Source organism: Poecilia formosa, unplaced genomic scaffold (assembly GCF_000485575.1).
Source record: "Poecilia formosa unplaced genomic scaffold, Poecilia_formosa-5.1.2 Scaffold328, whole genome shotgun sequence".
Lineage (NCBI taxonomy): Eukaryota > Metazoa > Chordata > Actinopteri > Cyprinodontiformes > Poeciliidae > Poecilia > Poecilia formosa.
In genome coordinates, this window is record NW_006800267.1 from 310633 (window position 1) to 333381 (window position 22749).

General features: G+C 39.5%; 1 protein-coding gene across 3 annotated transcripts in view; it reads right to left on the reverse strand.

The window, feature by feature from the left end:
• Window positions 1-22749, reverse strand: part of nf1a (neurofibromin 1a) — an 89266-nt gene that overhangs the window by 56299 nt on the left and 10218 nt on the right. The window contains exons 4-30 of one of the 3 annotated variants that reach the window (XM_007573396.2): window positions 22522-22712; window positions 21344-21450; window positions 20771-20838; window positions 20603-20678; window positions 19633-19790; window positions 19374-19547; window positions 19095-19223; window positions 18928-19002; window positions 18703-18834; window positions 18404-18541; window positions 18091-18204; window positions 17368-17447; window positions 16907-17030; window positions 16557-16803; window positions 14726-14799; window positions 14315-14398; window positions 11849-12229; window positions 11337-11476; window positions 9917-10039; window positions 9731-9814; window positions 9446-9562; window positions 8915-9096; window positions 8598-8809; window positions 7758-7919; window positions 6565-6662; window positions 5373-5508; window positions 1199-1261 (exon numbers count right to left, since the gene is read on the reverse strand). In XM_007573396.2, the coding sequence (XP_007573458.1) occupies window positions 1199-1261; window positions 5373-5508; window positions 6565-6662; window positions 7758-7919; window positions 8598-8809; window positions 8915-9096; window positions 9446-9562; window positions 9731-9814; window positions 9917-10039; window positions 11337-11476; window positions 11849-12229; window positions 14315-14398; window positions 14726-14799; window positions 16557-16803; window positions 16907-17030; window positions 17368-17447; window positions 18091-18204; window positions 18404-18541; window positions 18703-18834; window positions 18928-19002; window positions 19095-19223; window positions 19374-19547; window positions 19633-19790; window positions 20603-20678; window positions 20771-20838; window positions 21344-21450; window positions 22522-22712 (3669 nt within the window). Of the gene's footprint in view, window positions 1-1198; window positions 1262-5372; window positions 5509-6564; window positions 6663-7757; window positions 7920-8597; window positions 8810-8914; window positions 9097-9445; window positions 9563-9730; window positions 9815-9916; window positions 10040-11336; window positions 11477-11848; window positions 12233-14314; window positions 14399-14725; window positions 14800-16556; window positions 16804-16906; window positions 17031-17367; window positions 17448-18090; window positions 18205-18403; window positions 18542-18702; window positions 18835-18927; window positions 19003-19094; window positions 19224-19373; window positions 19548-19632; window positions 19791-20602; window positions 20679-20770; window positions 20839-21343; window positions 21451-22521; window positions 22713-22749 lie in introns of all 3 variants that reach the window. The other 2 variants (XM_007573395.2, XM_016661412.1) reach the window with 2 other exon arrangements.

Sequence of the window (22749 nt, forward strand, 5' to 3'; positions counted from 1 at the left end):
AGGTTAAGAACCACTGGGTTAAATGTTTATTATTTTTTCCCTAGCAACCACACATGATTGGCCACTTAGCTGCATTTCTAAGGTAATATCAACAGTGACAACCAAAAAGACAACTGACAGGAACCTATGGGAATACATGAGAGCTAGTTGGTGGAAATAATTTATATTGCATTTAGGGACATACTATTAAGACAAACTGGCTAATACAATTTGTTTTTAGACCATTTTTAGATTTTGTTTTTCCCACTTCCACCTCAGGGAGGGCAGCACTCCCTATCAACCAGCCACCACTGGTGAATACTTGAGTCAATATGTTTTCTTGATTTTCTATTTTAAGTGAATTTTTAAAACTCTCAAAAAATTCCACATTGTCATCATGGGTTATTTGTATTTGTATGTAATTAGAGGAAAGAGATTACTATCATATAGTGCTGCCTATATTATGGAAAAAGACCATAATATAAAATGTGGGAAAAGGGAATCTGTGAATTCTCTTTGGATGTTCATTGTTCCGATTCCACATTACAACAACAAAAAAACACAGACCAGACTCATGTTTTCTAACACTCTTAGTGGATATTGTTCACAATAACCATGTCTCAGTTTGATAAAAAAAAATAATAAAAAAGCAACTAACAAAGTCATTTTGTTCTTAAAAAGGTGGTGGTATATAAATGAAAATCATCATTGTCTTCATAAATGGCTTCATGCGACTAAATCTTTGCAGACTGGAGCGCTGAACCATATTAAAGAATCACAAAAAACAGCAAGGCAGTTTTTTAAATTTCTCAGCTGATTAGAAATGATGTCTTTAGGAAAAGTTCAGTACATTACGGCATGTTAAGGCATGCAGCTTTGTGAGTGAGGGTAAGATGGATACATAGTTCAGTCATCAGATGAAGCAGCATGAAAGCAATGCAGACAAAATGCATTACAATGTCTCCTGGAGCAACAGAGACACCAGACAGGTAACAGTGAATGCAATTTCCCAAGAACTGTTAATAGAAAGTGAATAGAATGTTAAATAAAGATTCTTAGGACAGCATTGCACATAAAGTTAAATATGGAAAAAAAGAGAGAACAAATTACAAAAAGAAAATTTTAAGAATGAAGAAAAAAACAGTAAAATGCTAAAATGCTTTATTTTTGTTGCTTTAGGGGGAAAGTGTGTAGAGGAAAGTAGATTCACCAAACTTACTGCTTTTTTGTTTTCCTTTTTTTCTTTTAGTGTTGCCTTATTCAGTAGAGAGTGGCAAGTAGCCTACAGAACAGAGATGAGCACAATCATGGTCACAGCACCAGATACAAACAACAATCTCAACAATCTATAACAAAAGCTACGCTCCTTCATTAAAGGACCTAAAGCAGTGTTAAATATGCACAAAATGCTTGTCAGTCAGTTGTAGAGCCTATTGAAAGCACTGGTATTTATATATATGACCATCAACTTAGAGTAAAAAAAGCTTTGACATATTTTAATGGAAGCAGTCACAAAAGTCCTGGAAGTTAGAAAGATATGCTAATGATAAAAAAGAGACTTGTTTGTAGTGTAAAACGTATGTTTCATCATGTTTTCCCTTCCCCGACATGAAACTGTGAAGGTTGAAGGAGCAGAAAAAGCTGGTCGTACAGCATGCCTATTCAAAAGTAACATTCTTCAAAGAAAATGGCCTTTCTAGAATCAATACAGCATTACAATTATAGTGTACATGTTTACATTCCACACTGTTTGTAATTACAACTAATCTACTGCTAGATTTAAGTTATGACATGTTTTCTGTTTGTCAGACAACCCCAGAGGAAAATAAAAGTAAAATAACATACATATACTTTTAAATAATAAAAATACACTAATGTGGGCAATAGATTAACATGCTCTAGAGACTGGGCTCCATATGGAGCGGCCGGTCCCCACAATGTTGTATGTGTTAGAAAAATGGTCATTGCAATGTATCAACCATAAGGCCACGCACGCACACACGCGCACGCACGCACACACGCGCACGCACGCACGCACGCACACGCGCGCACGCACGCACGCACGCACGCACACACACACACACACAAAAACACCCTGGTACTCCTACACAAACCGACGACTTTGTATTGACTTCCATTCATCTTATCGACTGCATTCAGACCTAACCAGAATGTTTTCCTTAACCCCAACATAGATATGCATCAATCTGATATTAATATCTATTTTGGTCTGGATTTTGGAAAAAATTCTAGGTTGGATATCAGTGACAATGTGCCCATTCAATAAGGGCACAGTTATAATTCTATGCGTTGAGCAATAGATTTAAAAAAGAAAAGAAAAGCCCTCACGTTCAGAATTACCTTTTTTTTAAAACAATTGTTATGGATATATCATTCTGTGTCTTTCCTCTATCTCTCTATCTGCTCACATGCACACTGCTGCATGCTTACCTAGCCATAACGTATAAGACTGGTGACAGTCAAAAACTGATTAAGGCAGGACAACAGCCCTTAGAGAAGGTGCAGAATGAGGAGAAGATGAAACCAGACTCGACATTACAACCTTGGCTTCACTTGGCGTCACCCCTGAGGTGAGCTGAGTGGAGTCCTGCGCTGAACGGCGTTTGTTACGGTGGCCGACAGGTGCAAACGTGCAATAAACAGGTGTACGACGCAAAAACAAAAAATAAACGCAAACAAAAACTGCTGCAGTCACAAATAAAACGCTGTAATCACAGGAAAAAGGATCAAGGGGGAGAAACGGTGCAAAGAGCAAAAACAACTGAAAACTCACTCCACAAAAACGAAGTGCTGTTAACATTACAATTAAATGTCAAACTTAATTGTAATTTAACCACTAGAGGGAGCGAGCAGTTCTCACAGCTTCATCTTCCCATTTAGTTGATCCAAAATGAGGCGTCTTTGAAATGTGCTCAGCAGGTGGTTGGAGTGTCTTCCCCTCTGACCGCGGCCTGATCTCGACATGTCACTGTCGTTTTCCGCTGCCTGTTGTCTGTTCGTAGCGGCTATAAGTGATATGAAGCTTTTAATATGTTTGTAACGTTCTGTTTGATTCGTGCATCAAAATGTAATATACATCTCTGGAGATTTCAATACTTCTGAAGTTATTAGTACTTTCTGAACCTTGCCACAGTGTTTTCTTCCCATACAAATTATAAATACAAATTATAATCCTTTCCTTGGAATTTTTTAGTATCTAAATTCATACTAAGAAAAATATTTTAAGACATTACCCCTTAAAGATCAAATAGAACACTTTCACTTCTGCTTATGTGTGTGTGAGCGGGTGTGTGTGTGTAATACACATTTCCATGGCTTCTTTCGTGCAGAGTGAACTTTTTTCAGTTTATTTTTTATTGTTTTATTCAGGAGGAGAGGCCACAGCTCCAGGTCTGGGTGCAGCTTCCCAGAACCTCCCAGTGATCCTCTTCCTCCTCCTGACCTGCAGCCATTTTACTTGCATTTGTTTTGTTGACTGAAAGTTTTTGCTTCTATTTCTGTGATTACAACATTTTTTTTGTTTGCATCACTTTTCTGTAGGATTTGGTTTGTTTTTTTACATGCGTTTGCAGCTCGTGTCCCCTGTTTGCACCGTGTTTGACCCCTGTCAGCCACCGTAGTTTATCACTCTGTATCTGTCCATTTGTATGACTTTGAACACTTGATCATTTTCGACATTAACGATTGGTTTTTCCTTAACCAAATCTCCTTATTTCTTAGCTTAATGACTCGAGGGGTTTTGATCGGGTCCCAGAACCGGTAACCAGGCCTGGGTTCCGCGCCAAAGGGAAAACGGTGCAGCACAACATAATGTAAAGAATACAAGATATACATCATGAAACATAAAATTTTACTTCATATTGAAAGACCAACACAGCCGACATGACACGGCTCCTGCCTGTCCAGCTGCGCCGTTTCAAGGGTTGCATGAACAAATATTAATTCTCCTCCCCTCATCATCTCCAGAAGATCCACAGTCATCCCCAGAACAGAACCAGCCTTCTTTCAGGTTGTTTAGTCTTTTTAGGACCCTGATTCTGATGCTATTGCCCAAACAGATAACGGCAGAAGAGATGATGCTCTCAACAACAGACTGATAGAAGATCTGCAGCATCTTAGCTTCCTCAAGAAGTACAGTTTCCTCTTATCCTTTGCTGCTTCTGCAGCTTCAACAGGACTTTGCCTAACAAGATGATCCCCGCCCACTTTCGAGGAAACCCTCTGCTCAATGCAAAAACAACCAAGACCATTGTACAAGAGGGCCGAGACAGGCCGGTGCCAACAGGCCTCTAATCAAGCCAAACAAAATGAATTCAGTTAGAGTATCATCTCTGATCTGAATGCTCTCAGAGCTGACTGCGGCGCATTGAAGCGTTATAGACAAGAGACTTTAGAGCAGCTGAACCGCTGCTGCTGGATAATTCTTCTGCTGGCTGAATGTTCAGAGAGTCTTGGCGACTTCTGATCACTTCAATTGGTGAATGTTACGTTTCAAAACTTTGTCACTGCTGAAAAAAATTAAATGTATTCAGCTTGATGATGGCATAATGTGGCTCATCTGTTCAGCTTGTTGAATTTTAAACAGAATGAAAATGAAATGCAATTACATGTCATTTTAAAAATTGATGGGAAATAACGTGTTGGTGTGTTATCACCCCCACCTGGGGTGAAGTGTGGTTTAACCTTTGAGTTGAACTGAAAAGCAGCTCCGGAGGAAAATCCAGCAGAAAAACGGTCTGAATTTGGAGTATTGACTTGCTTTTAGGAGTACGAGTGCTTGACACTGGTATCGAGACACCACTAAACAGTAATAATTATAATAATAATACATTTAATTTAAATTAACATACAGCAGAGTAAGCACTAGAAACTAAACTGCTCCATTTAACTATGCAAATCCCCCATGGCCCAACTTTACCTCTCATCTTTGTAACATTTTGGAAAAAGGGGCATTACTTGCTTGACCTAAACATTGCAAACCAAGGTAAACCCATAATAATTTATTATTACCTATAAGACACAAAAATAGTACCTCGCAAACTGTTTAAGGTTTTAGTAAATCCCATTGTGGTGGAAAGTCATATTTGCCTATATTCCTCCTTCCAATATTTTGCGACTTCTGATGATCAGAATATGTTTTGTATATTCATGAAGGCAGACATGATAAATGTATTACTCCAGATTTGCTACACAATCCTGTGTGCGTGTTGTTTGTAGATCAGGTTTGTGCAAGACATCAATTTTGTACCTGTTTTTATATGTGCAAAACCTTTAGAAGATCAGCCCTAAGTGTGTGTAAGCAGACATAGGATGAGACTGAATGATCAGTAATGGGACAATGAGAAGACAAGAGGCAAAAATGAAGGGAATACCTGGTAGAGGCAATGGCAAACACTGCGAAGTTGAGGGGGGAAGTCGCTGGATGAGCCGATTATGGCCTGGAAGAAGCGTTCAGTGATCTGAAGCAGGTTCCTCTGGTTCTCCTCTAGATTTTCACCATGTTCCAATCTGATGAGACAACAACCAACAAGTACCTGTGTGACTCGTGGTGCCTTTTAGTTTGAAAATTGTCACTAGTTTGACTGCTTATTAAAGTGTAACTAATCCTTCTGTAAAAGCAAACCCTGCTCCCGGCAAATTTGTAAAACCTCCAGCAAACTGGGTGGAGCAACTCTTTTTCTGTTGTTGGAGACTTTTGTGGCAACAACGCTCTGCAGCTTAGCTGCAGTCTGTCTGTCCTGAGTGAGCAGCAAAAGCAGCAATTAGCCTCTCCCACTTCTTAAACACTGCAGTCGGTCTCAGACCGACTCCTGACTCACCACCAGGCAGAGGGACTGCGGGGGGCGTGAGGGTCTGTGCTTGTACACCTGAATGCCGGGCTGTGACGAAGTTGTACCAAGGAGCTGTATTGCTGCGAACAACCGGGACATTCAACTTCCTAAGAATCGTTAGATGGAAGGAGGCCATACTGGCAACGGGACATAGTGAATTTAAACTGAAGTGGCTCTAATACAAATCTCTTGTTTTTATCCCATTAGCTTATTGTTGTTTTGCTCTAAAAATACAACCACTTGTGATTTTATAACTCGAGTATAAGTCTGGTGAAATCAACAACCAAACTTACACACAGATCAAAGCAATGATCTCCTTCAAACTAACATTTCTATATTAAGGAAAGAAACTCCTCAGGGTGGAAACTGAAGCTTTTGTAGTTTCTTTCTTTCTGTGAATTGTTTTGAAGCAGTGAAAGGTAAATGCTTTGGGTTGGTTAGAAAATCCTGTTCAAAACGAATGTCCATGTGCAACATTAAGATGGGTCACAAAGCAGAATTTAAACAACATGTAATGGTATCCAAACTTAGATTCTACTTAGCTCTTTTAGCTGGTTATTGGTAGCAAGATCATAGTCTATAGTATATTAACATAAATGGAAGATCATATTAAATTGGCCAACAGCTGCCTTCTGAAAAATTAACTTGACTTGTTTTAAGAAAGTTTTGACCCGAACTGTGTTTTAGTGACACACTGGTGAACTGTGAGAGGTGCAGAAATAAAATGACTTGCCTAGTGGGGTCCACTTCAAAGCTGATGTGTTCAGGGGTTGAAATAACTCCCCTTAACAATGGCTCCAATAACTTCTGCAAGTATGCTGCTCCATATACCTGTTATAACAACAAAAAAGTTAACTTGTCTTGTTTGATCTAAATTAGGTCAACAATATGTTCAATGTGAGTAATGATCTTGAACCAGTTACAATGTTAAGACTCTATATTTGTGGGTTTAAATAGTATTTCACTGGCAATGTCCTCACATAACGATAATTACCCAGTAATATCTTTACATTTGCTGTGAACTTAACATCTTTGAATACAAAAACACAGTGGACAGCCAGTGGACAACCAGTGGACAACCAGCGGACAGCCAGCGGACAACCAGTGGACAGCCAGTGGACAGCCAGGGGACAGCCAGCGGACAGCCAGTGGACAGCCAGTGGACAGCCAGTGGACAGCCAGTGGACAACCAGTGGACAGCCAGTGGACAGCCAGTGGACAGCCAACATGGCTCAGTTACACCAGTTCTGTCAGATGGACCAGGCCAAAATTCCTGCCAACTATTGAGAGAAGCTTCTGGAAGGAGATGTGAAACGTTTGACCCTAGTCACAATAATGAAGTGTATGTAAGCTTTTTACTTTAAGGAAGGAAACAAAAAAATTGCCTTGAAAAAAAATCTCTCCCTCAAAATTCTGGCATTTAGAAATATAACAAATGTTGGTAATTCTAACTGACTTAAAACAGGAAAAATATATTCTGGTTTCATGTCAAACAGTGTGAAAGAAATGCATGCGTGTCTTTTCATAGTGTATGTAAACTTCTGGTTTCAACTTTATATGTCTGCCACTAAACTCAATATTTAGTGGCAGACTAAATATAGTCTGATGTGTGCTTTAGATGAAGCACACATCTAAAGTCTCTCCATAAACCCAGAGTAAAGCAGTTAGTCAATAATAAATGAACTCTGAACTTAGTTCTATTAACTGTGGAATGACAATGTTCTGATCTTTTAACACATATCAGTGATAACAGTGTGTTGTCCATTTGAGTCAGAAACACCAAAGCTTGCCTTGGAATATGAACAGCGACTCTTTCTCAAATTTGAGTCATGTAAGAGTGAAATTTGAGCATGCGGTGCTAATCCTGATTCTTGTGACTAAAGCATTTTTAAATCCTCTACTTTGTTCTAACTGTGTTGTTTTCACCTTGAAACAGAAGGTCATTATTTTGCTGGCGAGGCTGTTCCCTCTGAAGAGCGTCTGCATGGAGTCGGCCAGTTCCACCTCTTTAGAGAACATGTTCCATAACAGCTGGTAGAGTAAGTGGCGCGAGTCAAAAAGGGTCACCAGAACTCGAGCTAACTCGTCCTGGAAATCAGAGATGAGACGGGTCATGACCACAAACACACTGCATGCAGAGGCTGACCGTTCCAGAAAATAATCCTCTTAATAAACAATAACAATCAACCAAAATAACTGATATTATTAGTTCTGATCCAGCAAACAACAGAAATAATTCACAAGGGTAAGTAAACATCACAACTGACATTTGCTGGAATTTAAAAACAATAAATAAATAACTGCATTTAGACCTGGTTACATTTATTTCACAAAATCCCACCAATGCAGCACAGAAACATTACTTTATGCAATGTGATGATGCTAATAAATGTAGCATAAGCACACATTGTTCTTGTGCAAAGGTGACTTAGTGGACACTTAATACTGGGTTGACCTAATGCACTCATTTAAACCATAATAGCTGAAGTGTGCTTTGGCTGAGAATTATTTAGATTTAACTGTACATAAAAACGCCAAGAAACATTCAGAAGTTAAACAATTTTGCATACTACAGCCTCGCTACAGAACTACACAACTGTTGCTTGCAACACATTGGTGATAATACCTTGGCACCAAGCCAAAAGTCAAAAACACAAACGCATCCAAATGCAAGTTTCTTCTTTTGAAAAGCTGATACAGTCTGCAGAATACGTGTGTCTATGCAAAACATTTTAATCGATCATACAAAAAAGCTGGACTACATACCCACTGAGAGCCAGGAACAACATTAGCCAATGCCATAGCAATGGGCAGCTCTCCTTGGTCTCCCATCATGGTAACGAGCTCCACCAGCCTCTCAAAGCGGTCAGCTAGGACTGTCTCTGCCAACGTGTCAAATTCTGTTCCCTGTTGCAAAATCTTGGTCAGCACCTCCATGAAAGTGGCTCGAGTCTGCAGATCCTTGTGGTAGCCTAAGCCTAAAAAAAAGATCACTGTTTCTACTTTGCAGATCTTAACAGAAATGTAAAAAAAAGTCAAATAAAGTCTCAACATTCTGGCAGAATCCATAGCAGAATACTGACCAATGGAATGCATGAGGCCACTGTCCACATTAGCATTGAGCAGGTTGGACATGGCCAAGATGGTACAATGGCGAAGGGAGGCCAGGCGCCGGGACATTCCTCGTTTCCGCCCCCCCACTGTCTGACCCTCATCTTCAACCTCGCTGCAGTCGTTCAACAGGTTCATGAACAGGGTGAAATACCTGCACACAGCCACAAAGCACAGGGTCTGACAATTCACCCCTGAATGAACACACTGTCATCACATTTTAGATTTTCTTCACCATAAGTTAGGTTTTATTTCACCAGACGACATAATGGGGGAGGGTGATACATTATGTGTGTATTGTAGACATACAATACACACGTATGTCACTTGAAATATGTGAAAAACACATTTATGTAGAAGTTATGTACTGCACCTTTAAGTGTTTCAGATATTTTTTTTTTCATCTGGAAAAATTGTTCAGTACTCATAAAAGCCTAAAATTATTAAGACATCTTCCCATAACTATATGTCACTAGTAGTGTTCTTTCTGGATTCTGCCTTACTTGAGGAAGAGCTGAGACTTTGCCTCCATCAGTTCGACACCATCACCCTCCTCTGGCTGTAGGGGCAAACCTGCCAAAAGGGAGACAACTGCCTCCATACTGGCCTGGTCCAAGTCTCTGCAGATTACATGCAAGGAAAATGTTGAGAGGGAGGTATGCTCAGTGTCTGGGTTTATTTTGTAAGTAAACAAACTTTAAAAAGCACCTTTCTCAGGTCAGAAACCACAAAGTGCCTTAAGTAAAAACTAAAAATATAAAAGCATAAAAGAGTCCAAGGAGCTGCACCTGGTCAGACACTTGATGTCATCATCAGCAGCCTGGTTAGAGGTTCCCATCACCCAGTCTGTCAAGTACTCCACCATCTTGTTCCTTTACAGAGGGAGAGGCGAGAAAAGTCGTTCAACACTGATAAAAATAATAATGAGTTTATTTCTGCAGAAATCTCAAGTCTAGACAGCTTAAAACACTGACCTGAACTTCATCTCCTGGCAGAAGGACAGGTCATCCCGTCTCTCCATCATCACCTCAACCAGCTGGCAGAGCTTGGTTTTGACCTGAATTGCATGCACCACATTGGTCAGGCCACGCACATACCTGAAAGATGTAAAACAGGTCAGAAAACCTAAAATCAGGGTTTCTTCTCAATATTTCCTCACTTTTTCCTTTCCATATTTTTTAAAATGTGTACCAGCTGGAACACCCTGAGAGACATGGATGATACAAATCAACACTGTCCTGTGTATGTTAGTGAAAAAAGTGTTGGTTTTAAAACCAGACGACATAAAAACATTGCTGCTTAATGAAACCATTATTTCTAAATTACAGCATATTATTTGACCCAGAAATGCTAATACCATAAGTACTGATTTTCATCACGCTCCAAATCACACTCAGAACTTAACTTAGGAACATTTGGCTCTTTTTAAGTTTGAGCGATGGCAGAAAGCCAATGAATATCAGTACAGAAAAGAACTCAAAGAACACGACCAAATTATTTGCAAAAATAATATGTTGATCTTCTTCACTCAGTGTACCAAAGAAAGCAAGGTTTCCATCTGTTTATGGATCGCACTTACCCCACCAGCAAAGTTGTAGGACCAAGGTGATGGGGGGGACATAACCGTTACAATACAAAGGCACTTTCCTCTATGCCAAGCCACATGTTCACTCCCCCAACTCAGCTCACAGACTTGTGTTCCTCTTGGCCGAGGATCCCAACTCATCAAGCATGACAACCAAAGGAGAACGATTGCTTACATTGTCTAATGAGCAGCAGGGTTGTTTCCAGAGCACTAAGTGCTTCATTTTTGTACATCTAGACTTTCAAGAGCACATGGACACTGACCTCTCTTACATCAGTCACTGCACAGACACAGCACCACTAACTCATTTGATACGCTTCTTGGCTTACAGTCCTAAAGACCAATTCTCCCTTATTAACAGTAAACTATGTGGATGACTTCAACTCCTTCCAAGAAGTTGGATTTCCACAGGAGAAAGACTCTGCTACTAGAGATCCAGTTAAGCTAAAAATGTACCAAAGTTTGAAATCTGTCTGTACACGTCTAGTAATAACAACTCTTAGATCACTCTAGTCCACCTTTTCTTTAATGGCCCACTTTAGCATATTTTAAGCAAGAGGAATTCCATCAGTGGAATAAAGTTTCTGCCAAAGAACCGAACCTCTTTGGTACAATAGGTAAAGAAGATAAACTAATTACATTTGGAAATTGCTGGTTTATGTCATTTGGGGTATTTCTGGAATTAATAAGGATCATTAACAAGGATCATGTTATTCTAAAAAACTGTTTGCTGCATACCACTAACTCCAGATGTCAGCTCATTCAAAATGAAAGAGATATAAAAAAATCATTTTGTTCTTGGGCCCTACCTGACCAAGTTGAGCATCATGGTTTCAATGCTGGCCTGTCCCAGGTGTTCAGAGCTGCCCTCTGTGTGGTTATCCAACAGGTTTTTCATGATGGCTATAGTCTGTTCCACAAACTGGGTGTTCGCATCAGTAATGGGTACCTGAAAACAATTTTTGAGGGATTGATCATCACATCATTCAAAAAACTAAGTAAATCAACTTTGTGCTGTTTTCACTAGTTGGTGAATCCTTCAACATTAAATCCAGACTAATTATAAAAACTAGTTTACAAATTACATACAAGGTAACAGAGTTCAGAATCAGGTTGGAACCAATTCAATCTTGAATGTTTTGGACCTAAACCACAGAGAACAATCTAATCGAACAATTTAAATAACTACAAAGGTTTCCGTTTGTAATAACTACAAACAGAGACTGCCGTCTTCCCAGTTTTATTGTGCTTGCAGATGTTTCACTACCTTTTTCATGGTTTTTTTGTAGAGTTCCTAATAAGAGATAATGGCTAGACATACCTGTCCCTGAGCGTCAGAGAACTTTCCGATGCTGTTTTTCAGTTTATTGAAGAGCATGGGATAGAGTGCAGGACTTAGTTCCAGTCCCAGTAGGTCTTTGACATTGGTGCGGACATGAAGGCCCACCCTGTCATGGCCACACACCAACAGAGCCAGCAGTCGGTCCAGGAAGCGGCTGACGGGCGTCTCGATGGAGGTAGATGAAGGGCAGGAAGAGGGAGCCGGGTGGGTGATGTCACCGGGCCCCACTGAGATCATGGAGGGTTTGCGGTCACTCAGTGGGCCCATAGGTGGGCTATAAGTGGCGAGTCCTGGAGTGTTGCGCTGCTGAAGACACACACCCCCCAGTGCACAGAGGAAGCCTGTCATATTTATCCACTCCTGCTGTGGGGACACAGAGAAATTATGTGATGATCTATTCAAAACTTCAGTGCTAAATAAAGTTTGCTTTGAAGTAATGACTCCACTCCATTTAGTTTCTAACCACAGACAGGTGAGACAGAAAACACAGAGCTCAACCGTGTCAGAGTGTTCACACAGTGACATTCACAAATGTTTTATGGACAGTGACAGAAACTCCATTTGACCATTTCTGATACTCTGGTAACATTTATTGAAAGCTTACGGTTCTTTCAGATAAAGAAAGCTCCAACCCAGGGGTGGGCAACTCCAGGCCTGGAGGGCCTCCTGCAACTTTTAGATGTGTCTCAACTTCAACACACCTGAGTCAAATAATGAGGTCGTTAGCAGGACTGGAGAACCTGACTGCACTGAAGATGTGATTCAGCTGTTGGATTCAAGTGTGTTGGACCAGGGAGACATCTAAGAGTTGCAGGACCCCGGCCCACCAGGACCTGGATTGACCACCCCTGCTCTAACCAATGGCCGTGTGATGGCATATTTTTGCATATACACATATTTGGGTCTATTTTAGTATGTTTTTTTTTGTTTGTTTTAAAGTTCAGCAGATTAACTTTGTTAAATGCAGTGAATATTTAAATGGAATCACTCTTCAACCAAACCATTTCCTGAGTCGGACGCTTCAGTCTGAAGCCAACTTCATATCAAAATATTTATGAGGTTCCAAGCCTCAACGCTGTTGGGGTACAAGAACAGTAAAAAAAAAAAAAAAGTAACGCGTACAGTTTTAATTTATGCATCTTTTGTTGGAATGTTTTGGTCATTTGATGACTGCATGTCCTACATACAGCCAGGCGTTCTGAACAGCCACAGCAGGCCCCATGGTCCTCAGCATGGGGGTATTTCTGGTTTATGATGCTGAATTCGCCCCCTGCTGTTTGGGGACAGGAGCTACCCACACAACACAAAACGTTTTGCTCCACTTTCAGCGAGACAAACGGGCTTTTTCCACCAGTGTGGCTTATAGAGCTGGATTTGGTTGTAGTTGTAGTCAGTGAATGTAGTTGCATTCACTGACTTGTGTAAGTGTTAAGGAAAAAATATTATAAAAGAAATACATCAGTGTGAAGACGCTAAGCAGGTTTTTGAATACATTTTGCTCCAAATGTTCTGAACAGAGAAATTAAAATTTGATTTTACGACATGCAGCATGCAATCTGCGATTCGCACTGAAGAACCTGTGAAGATCTAGCAGTAGTTTTGTGTCTGAGTAATAAAGAAATATTCACAAATAATTTTTTCCAACAGGTTTTAAATAAAATGTACTATTATTGTTATTATTATTATTATTATTATTAGAACTACTCTACTAAAAGCAGGATCTATTGCCGTGGTCATTTGACAGCTTCCTGGGTTTCTATGCTAATTTACATAATGTATTTGTGGGTGGAGACAGAGCAGCACCTGAAGCTGTGCTCTATTCCTCATAAATTGGGACGTATGAAGGAAAGATGTGCAGCTACATGTGTGCACACAATTTTATACATCAAAAAAATGTGTGTGCTGCACTGTTCAAAGTTTGCTGCTGCGTCAATTTTTAGTGTGAAAACTGTGGATTGTGTAATGCATGAGGCCTCTGGTCTGGCATACTGTTGGGATGTTTTGCCTTCTTGGAGGAGAGCATTGGCTGAGATACTGCTGCCAACTATTCAACATTGTCCCTCTCCTGTTACTAACTCTTTACTTTTCATTAACAAGGAAAGTACTCCTATATCAGTTCATTTGTTTCTTTTTTGTGTAACTGCTCTGGCCACCTGCCATGACCCCCAATCAGTAATGGCAGATATTTGTGCCGTTTATGTTTATTTGAAAAATGAGGTTTGATATACAGTTACTCTAAGATGGATCGGGTTTTAATTGTGTCTCAGCTGAAGAGCTGACCACATGTCTTCTCTCCTCAGAGACAAAACATTAACATCTGTATTGCTGACAATTGTGCAGATTTACATTTTCAATTATACATTTTCATAAAGTTTGTATTTAGGTAATAAAGTGCAATTGCGTTGACAGAATAATCAGGTATAGATCAACTAGCAACCTGCTTACCTGCCCATCATCAGCCTTATTTTTAGGGAAGTTGAGTATCTGTTTTGTGCTCTGGTCCCATTTAGCATAAGTGTCCTCCCAAGCCTACATGAAACAGCACCGGGAAACAAAGTGAGTAATATTAACAAATCCAACACAACTGACAGGTAACAGGTAACTAAGACTTAATATGTATACAGTAAAGCACATCAGCTCCTCAATGAAGTAAAATGTTGAAAAGAGACATTTAGGGCCCCTTTCAGCTACCCCTTGTTCTTTATTAAACAAACATTAATGGAGGGTTTTAAAAGCCTGATAAATACAGTCCATAAAACCTTAAAACTGCAACTAACTTTAAACCAATCTGAAAGCTACCTGTATTACTAAACAGCAAACATTCAATGGAAACATGTGAGAGTGGAACAGCACTACCTCAATGTTTCCTGGTGTAGGGTGCTCTATTCTTCTCAACAAGGCCATCACTCTTTTCTGTAAGGTGGAGCGGCCTGTGGGAGAAAAGAAACATGTTGCTAAGGCTTGAAGGAACAACTGTGGAAATCTGAAAAATACTGATTCATCTCCTGAATGTCACAGGGCTATGAGACATTTACAGTGAATATAAGTTTAAATCCCAGGTTTATGGGATGGGATAAATTTGCCCAATTTAACTCATTTCAAAACTTTCTACCTGTGATTTGACTCAGTGTTTGATTGCAGTACACCCCCACCCCAGGCTGACTCATGACAGGCTAATTAGACCTAAGTGAGTGTTATACTGGAGGCTCCATGACCAGCCCAAACTGTTTCCTTCCTCTTCAGCCACCGTTGCTTTTTAGGGTGGGAACCCCCAAACTGGCTCTCCTAAGCGTGCCCTGACTCCAATCGGTGCTCTTCCACTAGAGCGCCTCCAACAGGTACAGTTCCGGTCGACCCAGCCAGATTCATTTTCCATTAGCAGATCCAGCGTGGCTCTGCCTGGCTGTGCTCAGATTGTCGTACCTACTTCAGGGTTTAGTACTAGCTACACCGAGTCAAGTACGGTGCAGAAGCTATGTGAATGACAGCTGACCCCATTCATTGATTGGCTCGCGATTTGTACCACTGAAAACTCCAAACAACATTTTTCATATGGTTAAGCAGTGGTCCGTCAGCTGCTCAGTATGGAGGAGCATTATCATGAGTTTAATCACGAGCAGCGGCAGGAGCACATACATTTGTTAACATCAGGATGAAAATGGCCGCCGCAGTGCTGAAGCAAATCTCATCTCTGAAGAACGGGCAGCAACGAGGAAGAGTGAAGCGGTGCAGCATGTGGTCAGCGTTCTTCAGAGCTGCAGTTTTGCGCTCACGGTGTAAAACACCAGAAATAGATCACATTAATTTGGTGTGATATGTATTTTATTTTATTAGTGCTGTCAATCACCCTAGTGATCATGCTGCTAAATTGGAGTCCTTTACTCCCTGATTTTATATTGGTTGTTTAACCAGGTCAAAAAAAGATTATAGAAGCAGGTAAACATAGGCCTTAAAATTAACTCAATAATTTCCATTGGCATAAATTATTGTTTCTCTCTTTCTACCAAAAACTGGATGATAAAGTCTTCAGCTTGCTGATTTGGTTTCTACTAGCCTGTTTTTGAAGGAAAGTTTTGTTTCCAGAGATTTTTTAGGTCATTTCATTTGATGTTTTGGTTTTGTTTATTTATTTTGTGCATTTAAAGAGTCTTAAAGTTTCCGTCTTAAATGTTTACTAGAATTTAAAGTTTATTGAGCTTTGAGAATATGTTCTTACATTGTTATTGTTATGCCATTACTATCACATTACTTGAAAATGATCTCAAAACAACATTATCGTTTATCGCAATAACTTCTGGGACAATTTATCATTCAGCAAAATGTGTTATCACGAGACGCCTAGGCAAACAATGAACTGCTGACAGATAAGCAACACCTTTAATATCAAATAGATAACACAGTAAACTGGCAAGATATTGGCATATTGGTAATATGTCCATATGACCCAATATTCTTACAATAATGATAAGGATATAAATAAGGTGCGAACAAACATGTTTATGCTGTCTAGAAATTTTGCATTTAATCTGGTCTAAATTATATGATCGGTAAATTTAGATCAACTGATTACTGAGAACAAATTTGTTGTTTTTTGTTTTTTTTTCATGAATCAGCAAATCCAGTTTGTAAAAAATCAAATGACCAGAGCAGAGGCTAATTTAATGAAACACAAACCAAAAGTACTGACCTGTTCCTATCATGGTGCTCACAGAAGCCAGCTCACTGAAAGTGGCATAGTTGGGGAGGATAGTCTGGACGGGCACCTCATCCGCTGCACTGCGGATGTCTGCCTCTTCACACAGATGACGGAAACATGACATGGCCACCAGCACGGCCTCCGTGTCTGGGCTCCACAGGAACAGGTAGAGACAGACCTCAAGTTTAGTCTGCGCCTGCCGACAGATGGGAATGCCACCCCCCATGGTGGCGCACTCCTGGGATAATCAGGACAAACACATTGTTATGCATAAATAACAACCTGTACGCCGTTACAGCTCCAGAGAAGCATTGTGCCACCAATAAGGAAACAGACGGCACCTTGTTCTTGAGCAAAAACTTGTTCCTGCAGATCAGGATCTCTCTCAGCCATTTTAGAACCTCTGTTCTGTTCACCATTTGTTGGCCAATTAACTTTCGGCAGATTAGGAAAAGCACCTGTGAACTGAAACAGAACAAACAAAAGAAATATACATTGATGGACTGGTCCACAAAGGATGTATATTAAAAGGCCATAGCAGGTGCATTCATGTCTGCTGGCAGTAAGCTAGTAAATATTATGATGAACGTATCCATATGTTAAAAGCCATTTTAATATGAAGGCGTCACTTATACACCTTTTCTTCTAAAAAAAAAAAAAAATAGATTGAACTGAATTACAAAATGTGTGATTAATTATAATTGATAGAATTAATTATTTTTTTAATTAAGTAACTGATAGAATATCAATAAAGTATATTCTATTCTATTCTATTAACAGAGGCCAGGGAAGAGTTTAGTACCTGATGTCCCAAAATGTCTCAATGGGGGCATCAGGATTCCACAGCTCTATGGTCTCTGGCTGGTGCAGAACTAACAGAGCCTGAAAATTAAACAGAGAAGAGAGGGAAGGAAAAAAAAACTCTATGTATTAGTGAATTACTGCCAAGACATAAAACATTTATGAGTAACTATAATAAAACCATTACTTTATGTAAATTTTAGTTGGAGTTTTCTTGTGTTCAGGCCTCTTGTAGAGATGGAAAGATTAACTGATTTCTACCGATTCACAGACATCAGTGTACAGTGTGTCAGGAGAGCAGTCACCTTTGGACCAAATCTATATTAATAATAATATAAGCACTGGTATGCTAATGACCAGTTGTTGTGACTTATTTTTAATAGGCTCACTTTTGTTGAATGCCACAAAGTTTCCATAGTTTTAAAGGCCAACTCATCAACTGTTACATGTTACACTGAAGTCCATCACATTCAATTAACAGATCATTTTTCATTCGCATCTTAGAAATCAATTAAACAATGGACCGCGGTGTAACCACATATATAAATAGATACAAATGATTTAAAGAGTATACATCAGAGTCAAGTCTCAGTGTATTCACAATGTCAATGGGCAGGAGATGGAGTGATTTAGATATAAGGATTCTAATTTCCTGAGATGTACCTGTAGAGAGCTGCTTTCTAAGAAAGAAACTAGCATGGCAGTGAGGAAATGACAGTCTGACCTCCATGGCTTCTTGTGACAGCTGAGTAGTAGTGTTCAGAGGAACCAGTTGCACCAAGCCAGTGATGAGTTCTGCTGTACTGCTTTGGATCTCTGAAGCTTGCTTCACTGGATTCTATCACATAAAGTGGAAATCAAGCTAAAGTAACTCTGACTTAAACAGATGTTGCTGCTGTAGCCTCACAATTAGCTGAATTCCATTTAAATCAGCATAAAACCATTAAAAAATAAATAAATAAAAAAATCAGCCTGAGCAAAAGAATTGCATTAATAACAGTTATTTTTATCCAAGTCACCAGGTTAGGTTTACTTACGTGCAACATCAGCTTTGGGTCTGCATGGATGAGCTTGACCAGAGCGAGAAGAAGGCACTTATAACTTCGAGTGTCTTGCTCTGTGGCTTTCTCTTTAAACTTAAGGCTTGTGGTCTTCTTTCCAATGAATGTCAGACTCTGTAGTAAGACAAAGGGCACAGTGGTGACAATTACTGCAACTACAAATAGCATTTCCAAATGCGTTATCTTGTAATGATCCTTCAATAAAGTCCTGCCAATAGATACTTATAATAACTATTGCAATATGTCAGCTGTACAGCTTGCAGTCATCAGCTCACCGGTGTCATGCGTAGTGTAGCATGAGTGCCAGTGCTCTGTACCACCCGGTTCAGGGTGTCTGAGAACATAAAGCGAAGCTCTCCAGAGTAATGGTACACTGCATCGATCTTTGGCCACCAGTCTAGATGAGACTGAAAGTAGGTGACACAAAGAAAGTAACATGTCAAAAAAACTTTTAAAAAAAGCAAGTGAGTAAGTAATCAGAAAATGTGTTCTATACTTACATTGGTAATGATTCTGTGCAATGAGTTGACCAAGACAAAGTGGAAGGTTGAGGGGGAGGAGGAGGCCAAACAGACCTAAAGGGCAAAAAGGAAAAATGAACTCAAAGGCAGCACATTTATCAAGAGCAGAATGTCTATACAATGAGTTCTACATCCTGTCAATCTACCTTAAATTGCTGGTTGTTGTGAGGATTGATACGGAAACATGAAACAAAGCAATCCACCATGAGTTCCACGTCAGCGTTCTGACTGCTGGTCCCCCTCCAGAACGGTTTGGTTGGGTTAAACAGCAGAGTCTGGAGGAACAAGAAAACCTCACTCAAAACTGAACAGCCAATGGGTACCCCAATTTAAATGGTATTTGATATAAATGAACCATGACTTTTATACAGAAGGACATTTTGTCGTTATTTCAATAAAGGAAAAAGAAAAGAGAGAAGTCAAACCTTGAGATCCATGACAATAGACTGGACCAGAAGGAAAATGGTTGAATGATCCTCCCAGTTGATGTAAGTAGAAGCTTTGCAAAGTTTGACACAGGCAATCGCAGCGCTCTCCATCAGCTGTTTGCCCCCACCCTGGCCAGCTAGAGCTTTCCGCAAATTATCCAAAAAGAGTTTCTGCAGACACAACACAGAAGTGAGGTGACTGATGACACCAATGACCTGTTTAAATGTGACTGTTTGGAGAGTTCCTTCAGTCCACCTTGTTGGCTTTGCTCTCTTCCACTGTGTCTTTAGAGATTGTGTGAGTAATCTCTGGACAAAGTATCAGTAGAATGATCAGGAGCGGCCATACAGCTGCCTTCCTCTTGGCACTCTCTGCAAAACTGTCTACCAGGTCAAACAGCTTCTCTGCCGCTTCTGTGAACAAGATGAAACAACGTATGTTAGTGCTGATTCACACTCAAACACTTCACAGGAGAAGCAGATCTAATTCATTTCATGAGCAACACAGAATTTAATGACACAAAATCTAATTGGATCCTAAACAGAAAACAGTCCAATTCATGTTGTCTTGTACGACAACGCACAAGATTCCTGACGTCGCTCCCAGACATCAGAGCCTCTATGAAGTTTCTGGTTAAATTTTATTTTTCTCAGGAATGTACCCACATCAGTGGTTATCAAGAAAGACTTTTTCTGACTGAGGCATCAGTTCCTTCTCTCTACTGAAAGCAGATACACAGCAAAATCTCTAAATAAAGCGAAAAATGAAAGCAAATTTTATTTTAGACATGAATATCATGATGATGACGTCCTGGCCATCGGTTTGATGGGAGCATTGAGCCTTCTGCTTGTATTAGCGCTGTGTGCTAGCTTTTAGCTGCCTCCTTGAGGATGGAATGTTTTGAATATAACTATTTGACTTTTTTTTTTTTTTTTTTTTGAAATTTTTGTCTTGGGGAAACAAATGGTCCAAGTGCATTTGGTGACGTTACTGAAATGGTCAACTCCATAATTATGCCCAAACTTTGCTTATTTTATTCATATCATGGTAACATTAATATTTTAATAGATATCTGACGTGCATGGACATCGTAGTTACACTGCGCTCCATATTGTAGGTAGTTGGGGTGGATGGTGAGGTGTAAATACCACCACCACTGTGATGCAATCATTTGAAGACGTGTTTCTGGTGGTTCAAAGTTCACAAAAATTAAATCTATACATACCAGCCATATCTGTCTGAGGGCGTTGGTACAGCATCGTAAATTCATCAGGATAATTTTCTACCCAGTTCCAAAATGCCTGCAGAGAAAAACCAGGATCATTTCATCTTATTCTGGTTCCATGAAGTAAATAAAATGATGCTTTTATTCTTTATTGCAGTGAGGAAACACCTTCTCTAAACTGTTGATGACAGCAAGCTGTGCGGCTTTCTTGAGAGCCCGGAACTTTAAAACGGTTTCTAATGAAAAGAAGAAAAAAAACATCATACACAACTAAATATCCTGATGTGTCTGGAGAATAAATGGGGTGATGTTCAAACTGAAACATATGTACATGCATACAAACAATGTATATGTATATAGCGTATATTTTTATTTCCTTTATTTAACCAGGTAGAACCCCACTGAGATCAAGATCTTGTACATAAAGTATATAAAAGTATTCAGCTCCTTGGATGATTTACCATACTACAGTCTTGATCAACAATATTTAGCTTCTTTTGACAATTTTTTAAAATAAAAAAATCATTTAACATAAAAGTGAAAAAATATTTTTTTGTGTGAAAAAAATCACAATAAAAACACCCAACATAAAATAAATGATTACATAATGTTCACTCCCATTCAATGTGACATTGCCCTTCAGGTTAAGTAGTCAATAGTTCTTAAAGTTGTCAGGCAGTTTTTTTTTTTTTGTTTGTTTTTTTTTTAAAGACCAACAATATTAAATAAGCAAATTCCAACCTTGCAGAAGCCTCTTCAGTTTGCAACAGTCCACATTGATGTACTGCATGAGCTCGATGTCATGAACATCCACATTGTCTTCTGAGCACACCGTCAACTCCTGCAGCCTGTGACAGAAAAGCTTTCATTTACCTGACTGGATGTAAAATGGCCTTTGAAAACTGATCAAATTATAATATTGTTTATTTGAATAACAAACATGGTTCATTAATAAAGAGTCGTAAACTATATCCACTATTTATTTTGGAGAAACCAGGATGTGTAATTACATTTATGCTTAAAATATCAGTTGATTCTTAATGATTCTGGCTTAAAATGATAAAAAGTCATTTTGAAATGTCCAAAGAGTCACCTGCAGCTCTGGAACTGCAGGTTGCACACCCCTGCCTCAGTTTCTAAACAATTACATGATATACATATTTTACCACTAATTTAATGCAGCTTGTGGGAATTTTCTAAATGCAAAAAATATTGGCAGTCAGAATAACTCCCACTGTACTTGAATTTGTTAAAGCTGCAGTACGCAACTTTTACTAAAAATTATTGTGTTTTATTTTTTACATATCTGTTCAAAATGACGTTATGTCGTGGCAGTACATATGAGATACATCTGTTAAAAAAAAAAAGTGAAGCTCCTGTGCTCTTACTGCTAGTTGCAGAAATACACAGCTTAGTCAGAACTAATCAGAGCCACGAGGAGGGTCAGTCAGTCATCCCCATATAAGTGCCGTTCACACCCTCCCCCGTTCTCTCTGCTTTGCAGCAGCTAGTTCCCACTAGATCACCAGAGAGTCTGGCATGAAGGTTCAGGTTAGTAAGCATGGTCGCCAGTGACGGGTGTAAACAGTTTTCCTGTAACGGGAAGTAATTTCTACGCTTTAAGCACACATACACGAGTGTCTCATGTTATACTGTCATGACATAGTTACAATTTTAACAGATATGTAAAAACAAAACAAAAAAAAAAAAAACATTGTTTATAAAACTACTACAGCAGCTTTAATATAGTATTTCCATAGCGTTACAAATCTCAATTCTACCATTTTTATGTATAATGAAAACATTTTATTACCATAAACATGGAGATAACTATGTCTTTACTGATTTAACAACTACTTTTTCATTATTCCTGGTTATAGAAGCATTTAAAATAACAGTGCCCTGAGTAAATGTCTTACCTCGTTGAGATGCGGCTGAAAACGGCATTGAAGTTGTTGCAGCTCAAAGAGAACAGGACAGCCGAGGCAGAGGCACGCAGCTCTGCCGCGTGCTGGTGACCCTCACGATACGTGTGGATGAAATGGCAGATCTCTGGCAGCAACTGCTTCACCAACATGGTCTCATCCAGACGCAAGGAGTCTTTAGATTGCTGGAGAGACAGGGGAGGGAAGAAAATAATGTCAGCA